The sequence below is a fragment of the Phlebotomus papatasi genome, chromosome 2 (assembly GCF_024763615.1).
Source record: "Phlebotomus papatasi isolate M1 chromosome 2, Ppap_2.1, whole genome shotgun sequence".
Taxonomy (NCBI): Eukaryota; Metazoa; Arthropoda; class Insecta; order Diptera; family Psychodidae; genus Phlebotomus; species Phlebotomus papatasi.
The window spans coordinates 10,982,439-10,989,238 of record NC_077223.1 but is presented as its reverse complement, the minus strand read 5'-3'; the positions used below and the strand labels follow the sequence as shown (position 1 = coordinate 10,989,238).

General features: G+C 36.1%; 3 protein-coding genes across 3 annotated transcripts; 2 read left to right on the top strand and 1 right to left on the bottom strand.

Moving 5' to 3' along the window:
• Nucleotides 1-3,971: 3,971 nt before the first annotated feature.
• Nucleotides 3,972-4,711, top strand: LOC129803828 (protein Dr1). Its single transcript, XM_055850640.1, has 2 exons — nt 3,972-4,155; nt 4,220-4,711. The coding sequence occupies exons 1-2, from the start codon at nt 4,060-4,062 to the stop codon at nt 4,643-4,645; spliced, it is 522 nt and encodes a 173-aa protein (XP_055706615.1). The 5' UTR covers nt 3,972-4,059; the 3' UTR covers nt 4,646-4,711.
• Nucleotides 4,660-6,046, bottom strand: LOC129803810 (DNA-directed RNA polymerase II subunit RPB3). Its single transcript, XM_055850614.1, has 3 exons — nt 5,567-6,046; nt 4,946-5,508; nt 4,660-4,879 (listed from the first exon to the last, which is right to left on the bottom strand). The coding sequence occupies exons 1-3, from the start codon at nt 5,650-5,652 to the stop codon at nt 4,701-4,703; spliced, it is 828 nt and encodes a 275-aa protein (XP_055706589.1). The 5' UTR covers nt 5,653-6,046; the 3' UTR covers nt 4,660-4,700.
• A 102-nt stretch (nt 6,047-6,148) lies between these two features.
• On the top strand, nt 6,149-6,577 carry LOC129803837 (uncharacterized protein DDB_G0286299-like). The gene has a single exon (XM_055850650.1). The coding sequence runs from the start codon at nt 6,149-6,151 to the stop codon at nt 6,530-6,532; it is 384 nt and encodes a 127-aa protein (XP_055706625.1). The 3' UTR covers nt 6,533-6,577.
• Nucleotides 6,578-6,800: the final 223 nt, after the last annotated feature.

Here is a 6,800-nt window from a genome sequence, read left to right as displayed (position 1 = left end):
TTTCTGTCTTTTCCTTTTTTTTGTTATTTATTTTAAATAATTGGTCTTCATTTCTCGTCGTCCTTAAAGGTGTCTTTAAGAGTTAAAGGGTTAACTCGGATTAACCCTTCAAGGACGATTGGGTCACCCGTGACCCATAGAGAAAATATTTTTTCCTGACTACCTGAAGTTATTTCTTTCTAATGTTTTTTTACCAAATCACAAAGTAGAAAGATGTAGGAATCTAGGATATTTTTTGTAAATCTCCAGCTATTTGCTATATATAAAAAATATTTGAGCTCAAAAATAACGAATTTTCACGTTGGTGCTTGAATTTTAATATTTTTAATATTTCTAATTTTTTTAAGCAAAAACCTCTTGGGACTAGAAACTTTAATAACTATACATAATATTTTTCAACAAAGTAAAAATTATAGTTTATTGGTATTTTCAGGAAAGCTTTATAATTTTCATGGGTCATATATGACTCAATCGTCCCTAAAGGTTAAAAAAACACCGAATCTGTCACTCTAGTGGGCTTTCCAAGATTTGAGGTTAGAATGTTTCATGTTTTTGTTTATGTGTGCGCAAAATAGTTAATTATTCGTGTAATATTGTGTGATATATCAATTAGCTGAGATTTTCCAGTGCAATACTGACTGAAGAAGGTAATATTTTGATATTTTATAAGATACTTCTGCGTAGGGGAAATGCTCATAATTTTGTCCAGTTTCTTATTTTGGACACTTTGAGGATAACATTGGACACTAAAAATAAATTGATTAAAATTATGGATTTTTATTCCAATATTTGATGAATAATGAATTCTATCTAAATATTTGTTCTTTTTGGAAGATTTTAACACTAAATACGTTAAAATTTGAATATGATTTGAGTTGAAATTGCTTTGTTGAACATTCAGTGTGAGCAATTTCTTACGAGAAATATGACAGAACTTCGTGGCTTACTTCAGTCTTATTTAGTTTTGGTGAAGTACTAACAAAGTTTGTTCGCTGTTTTTGAGTGATATTATTGAATATTCATTGAATATTGTGTTGATTCGCATTACTGATGATTTGTACATTTGACCTGAAGTGAGATTTGCCTTGTGAATTATATTTTTCTTGTGAAAAATGGGAAATTTTTTAAGACATTCACCAGTGAGGTGATGATTCTTATTTTGGACAGGTGTTTTTCTCTGGAAATTTCGTGAAGTTTTAGCTTTTATGATGACTAGGTTGGACAAATGCCTGGAGAAACAAAGGAGCATCATCTCTACGAACGATATGTAGCGAGAAAAGCCTTAAAAGGCTCCCGGAAAGGTCAGGGAATGAGCGAATCCGCACGTACTTGGAGTATCGAAGTCAACTTACTTTATTGAATGATATGGAAAGTTTCCGGGCTTCTTGTGACATTCTACGTTTCCCTTACATGAACAGGAAGAGGACTTGGTAAGATTGGTTTATCAAATGAAGAACAATGGGCATCCTATTGAGGCGGATTAGCTGTCCAAATTTACAGTCAAGTTGGACAAATTAATAAACAAGTTGTCCAAAATAAGAGCCAAGGTCACCTCTACTTATCAATTCATTTTTAAACGTATTAAAACTAATTATAATAAAAATAAGACGATAAATAGCTTGCTAAATTTCTAAACAACCCTTCTGAAAAGAGAGTAACAAGAAATGTCAATTAATATAGAAAATATCGCACTTCAAACTTGGAACTTCGATGCTTATAAGCAGACTGTCCAAAATTATGAGCACTTCCCCTATATGTTGTACATTCATAACTTTTTACTATTGTACATGACTTCAAAAATGGAAAAAATCATGATCAATGAACCCGAAATCATCCACATATTATGCCCGGAAGATAGCGATGATGCCGACAATCTTGTCCTGAACGAAAGCGACATAATATATTTCGCTCCTTGGAAATTACAAGGGGCCAACTCAATCTGAGCCATTTTTCAGGAGACAGCATGAAAGATTCAACTTTGTATAAATAATTATCTCAATTAAGTATGTTAATAAAAACAATTTAATTCTTTTCTATTTGTATGAGCATTATTATAAACATCGAAACATACATTATTTTTACCTTTCAAAATATGTTTTTTATGAGTTAGCTCTTTGTCATTCTAAATGATGCGCAAATTTTCATGAAATTAGAATGACAAAGGGATCAACGTGCTTGAGTTAGTCCCTTGTTTCACAAAAATTTGAACGTTAAATCTATTTTGTGCCCCTTGACTTCGAACAAAACCGCGCAAGCAATCATAAAGAGTAAAATTTTGAAAAACTTTTCTAATAACGAAATTTATTGACTCAGATCATCTGAAATTTTCTCTGTCTGAGTGCATTAAAACCTCAAAATCGCCAAAAAGTGAGTTGGCCCCTTGTAATTTCCAAGGAGCGATTTGGAAAAAGACGTGGATGAAGTGGACTTTGAAGTCTTCATCGAAAACGCATTAACTCCGGAAGAACTCCCAGATCCACAGCAATGTGCAACTGTACGTCTTAAATTCCCAGAGACAAACAACATTGCACCTACCCATTACCATCAAACATGTTTCGAAGAAAACTGAGGTGACCATGGTGCTATCAGAAAAAAAGGATTATAAGACCAATTGTATTTGTGAGGCATGCGACATTTACCTCTGTGTTACCTTACCAGTATGCGAAATTTGTTTCGATGAATATCATAAAAATTAAAAATGAGGTAAACAATAATACATTTTTTCATAAAAATTATTGTTTTTGTGTAGAAGTCTTCAAGTGTCTTTGAGACCAAAAATTGAATGAGATTTTTTAAAATTAATTTTTGATCGTTTTAATTTTTACTCGTACTCTAAATATATTTTTTATTATTACAAATGTATTCAAGTTATTTATCTTTCAAAAATAACAGAGCAAACGAGTAAACTAGTCGTCTGGAAAATTTTATGCCTTTTTACCTTTAAGGACGATTGGGTCATATATGACCCATATTTTTCCAGGACTCCTAGGGATGGGAAAAATTCTTCTTTTTAACCGTAAATCTCTTATTTAGGCTAAAATATCGAGGGAAACTTGATTTCGTTGAATTTCGCTCAGCGGAAAGCTTCTCGTCCTTAACACTTGGAAGGACCCTAGTGGCAGCCGCTGCCAATTTAGTTTTCAATTTTATTTTTTATATTGAAGAATATATCATTTCGCCTGAAGGCCCGATTGAATGCGTGCAGAATTTATCTGGCTATTTTTTCGTTATAAAATTTTTAATAAAAATTAAATATTAATGTAAATATATTGCAAAAACAAAAAACTGCACTCGGAAGGACCAAGTGGCAGTTGCTGCCATATGCATTTTATATGGGACTTTGACGTTCTGCAGATGTAATTTTCTTGATTGTTAGTGTATAAAAGCCTTAAAAGAACAAATTGAAAGTGTTTTTGCAAATTATTGAGAAGAATTATGGGAAATATTGAATTGGGATATATGTATAAAATATGAATAATTATGGGAATTATTCAATTTTTCTCTTATTTACCAAAGCTCAAAATCCATTTTGTTAAGCGAAGTTAATAGAAAATAGTTAATAGTATTAACTATTGTTCATATGTAGAATTTTTGCTTTGAAAAATAAGAGAAAAATTGAAATATTCAAAGGCTGCCGCATTCAAAGGCAGACCACTTTCCCTGACGCCATGATTCTGATAAAAATGAAAACATCGAATGGTTAAAAATCTTTAGATACAGTACCCAAGGAGGTGAAATTTCTGTTTCAGACACCAGAAAAGAACTGACTGAGGCTCCGAATGTTAAAATATATGTAAAAATATTAAAATATTATGTAAAATCCGATAAGTGGCAGCGGCTGCCACTTGGTCCTTCCGTGACACTTTTAGTTAGGGTTCTTCGAAGTGTTAAAGGGTTAAAGGGTTAACTCGGATTAAAATTGAAATCGTCGTTATTTTTTTAAATTTAAATTCCCAAAGTTGGCAATCCTGGTTAACATAACCTCAAAAGCCGTGAGATCGAATCGAGAAATAATTTGATGTTTAGTGTTTTTGTTAGTAAATAAAATTAGAATAAATAATGTCCAATCCACAAGATGAATTGTGCCCACCACCAAATGAAGATGATGAGCTGACACTTCCCCGCGCTAGCATAAATAAGATGATAAAGGAATTGGTGAGAATATGCAGCATCAATTTGAGAGAGAATCCTTGTTGACATTATTCTGTTTCTGGGGCAGATTCCCTCGATACGGGTGGCTAATGAAAGCCGGGAATTGATTCTAAATTGCTGCACAGAATTCATTCATCTGATTAGCTCAGAGGCGAATGAAGTGTGCAATTTACGCAATAAAAAGACAATAAATGCTGAACATGTGCTCGAAGCCTTGGAGAGATTGGGATTCCGGGACTACAAGCAGGAAGCTGAGGCAGTTCTCAATGACTGCAAAGCCGTGGCGGCCAAGAGGCGTCGACAGAGTACACGGCTGGAGCACCTGGGCATACCGGAAGAGGAACTACTTAGGCAGCAGCAGGAACTTTTTGCAAAGGCCCGCGAGGAGCAAGCTGCAGCCGAACAGGCTCAATGGTTCAGCATGCAGGCGGCCGTTGGGCAGCAGAAAGACAATGGAGTGGACGAAAACGATGACGATGGCGAGGAATATTAATAAAAAAAAACATGTTCAAGTGCATTTTGCAAATTTTCACATGGAATTACAAAATTCAGAAAGCCAGAGTGTCATTCTCAATCTCATGACTCAGCTGCGTCTGCAGATTGGACAGTTTGTTTTTCAGCACCTGAACGCCCATCATCACGATATTCTCGGGCTTTAGGGCACCGGATGACTCGACATTGAAGAAGAACTTATTGGGTTTGGCTTCCCAATTGAATTCAGCTTCGTCTGCAAAGTCCAATTTCTCGTCCGGAAATCAAGTAAAACAAAAAATAAAGAAATTTCTCTACTTACACTGATCGTCATCTAGCTCTGTGTGTTCACTCTTGGGCCATTCATCTGGCTTGGGGTAGAGCGTATGCTTCATAGCGTTGTCCGGATCGTATTCGAAGCAAACTCCTGCCGTTGGATTCCATTTGGCGTGTTCCTTCCCAAATCCCTTCTTTGCATACGCCCTCAGTTTCAACTCCTGCCCCTTGCGCAGCTTTATAATCAAGATCTCATCTGTGCTCTCTCCATACTCATTGTCATCGTCCTCCCGGTGCCTAGAAGTTGCCGGAAGGACTCTCGGGTCGCTGGATTTGAGATCCGCCGTAGTTACATGGCGTGTCTGCTCATCGTTGCACTTTACATCCAGGGTGAATTCCACGCTGCAATCCGTGCAGAAGTCCAGGCAGGAGCAATCTCTGGTATACTGCATCCTCTCCACCACGTCATCCGAGATCAGGGGAATGAGTCCGATCCGGTGAGCTAGGAATTCATCCGACAATACTGTAGAATTCGCCTCCAGCTGAACCCAATCGATGGCCAGAGTGGGAGTCTCAGCAATAAAGACTCTCCGGAGGCTGTTTGCGACACTGAAACCACAAAAAGTGAGGTTAGATTTGAAAAGACTCCACTTTTCTCTCCATTTACCTGAGATCCGTGTCCTCTACGAGAAATTTCACATTCTCATCGGTTAATTCTGTTATCTGGACAGATGGCTGATTGGCGTAGGGCATTTTTTCCCAAGTTTTTCCAGATTTTCACAAAATTCCGCTTCACTAAAATGTTTTTGTTTAAAACGCCCTCTGTGCTACTGCAGTTATACAAATGAAACACAAAAAATGCAAAGAAATTCAAATTTGAAAAGATAAAATAACGACTTTTGGGATGAAATTGCAAAAAAAATTTCAGAAATTCCAAGATTCTTCACAAAATTTAGATTTTCGCTCTAGATTAGATAGTCCTCCAATACATTGTTGCAGCATGATAAAAGCCACAATAAAATTTCTACTGAGAATTAATATACCGCAGACGCGTTAATGGCAAAATCTCTCAAATATTTACCTTCCAAATCACTGTTTATTTCTATTTACGTCTCCACCAGATATCAGTGGACAATTAGATAGACACCAGCCAGCAACAATGCATCCCATTTGACTATCTCCTGAGCTATAAAATACCCAAACACACTGAGACAACCTTCAGTTGTTCAGTGAAGAAAATCAAATCAAAATGCGTCTCGTGATTGTTCTTCTCTGTGCATTCCTAGTGATTTCCTTGGAGGTAACAGCCAAGGAAGCCAAATCCAAGGGAAAAGTCAAGGAAGAAATCATTGACCCAGCAGAAGAGGAAATTCCTGAGAAGGCGGTGCAGGAGGAGGAAACGGAAAATGAAATTGTGGAAGAGGAACCGGAAGTTGACCAAATAGTGGAAGAAGTTGAACCAACAAAGGCCAAAGTGAAAGAGGAAAAACCAAAGAAGAAGAAGGAAAAATCCCAAAAGGTTAAAGAATCCAAGTCCAGTGAGAAAAAGGGAAAGAAATCAGGGAAGTCAAAGGAGAAAAGCAAGAAGGGAAAGAAGAGCAAAAAATCTCATGAGAAAAAGAACGAATTGTAAAAAATGTAGATACTTGAAATAAATATTAAAGATTTTTTTTAAAAAGTATTTTTTTTAAATTCTTCAACTATCAGCTGGAAAAGTCTCCAAAACCCCCTCTTGCAGAGAAGGGTCTTTCCATTGATTTTCATTGAAAACTTCCCACGGACTCTCATGCTCATGCGCGCTTCTGAAAAATCTATATATTGCATTTTCTCAATGAGAATCAATTGTAACTAAAAAGTCCACTGGAAAGTGCTATTTTCTTTGTGAGATATCGTGAAATTGT

Bases quoted from the DNA above. Each gene is read 5' to 3' on its own strand.
- LOC129803837 (XM_055850650.1), top strand. From the start codon at position 6,149: ATGCGTCTCGTGATTGTTCTTCTCTGTGCATTCCTAGTGATTTCCTTG.
- LOC129803828 (XM_055850640.1), top strand. From the start codon at position 4,060: ATGTCCAATCCACAAGATGAATTGTGCCCACCACCAAATGAAGATGAT. The intron at 4,156-4,219 runs GTGAGAATATGC...TTTCTGGGGCAG, and splicing joins ATAAGATGATAAAGGAATTG to ATTCCCTCGATACGGGTGGC.
- LOC129803810 (XM_055850614.1), bottom strand. From the start codon at position 5,652: ATGCCCTACGCCAATCAGCCATCTGTCCAGATAACAGAATTAACCGAT. The intron at 5,509-5,566 runs GTAAATGGAGAG...TTGTGGTTTCAG, and splicing joins GTAGAGGACACGGATCTCAG to TGTCGCAAACAGCCTCCGGA. The intron at 4,880-4,945 runs GTAAGTAGAGAA...TGGACTTTGCAG, and splicing joins AGAGCTAGATGACGATCAGT to ACGAAGCTGAATTCAATTGG.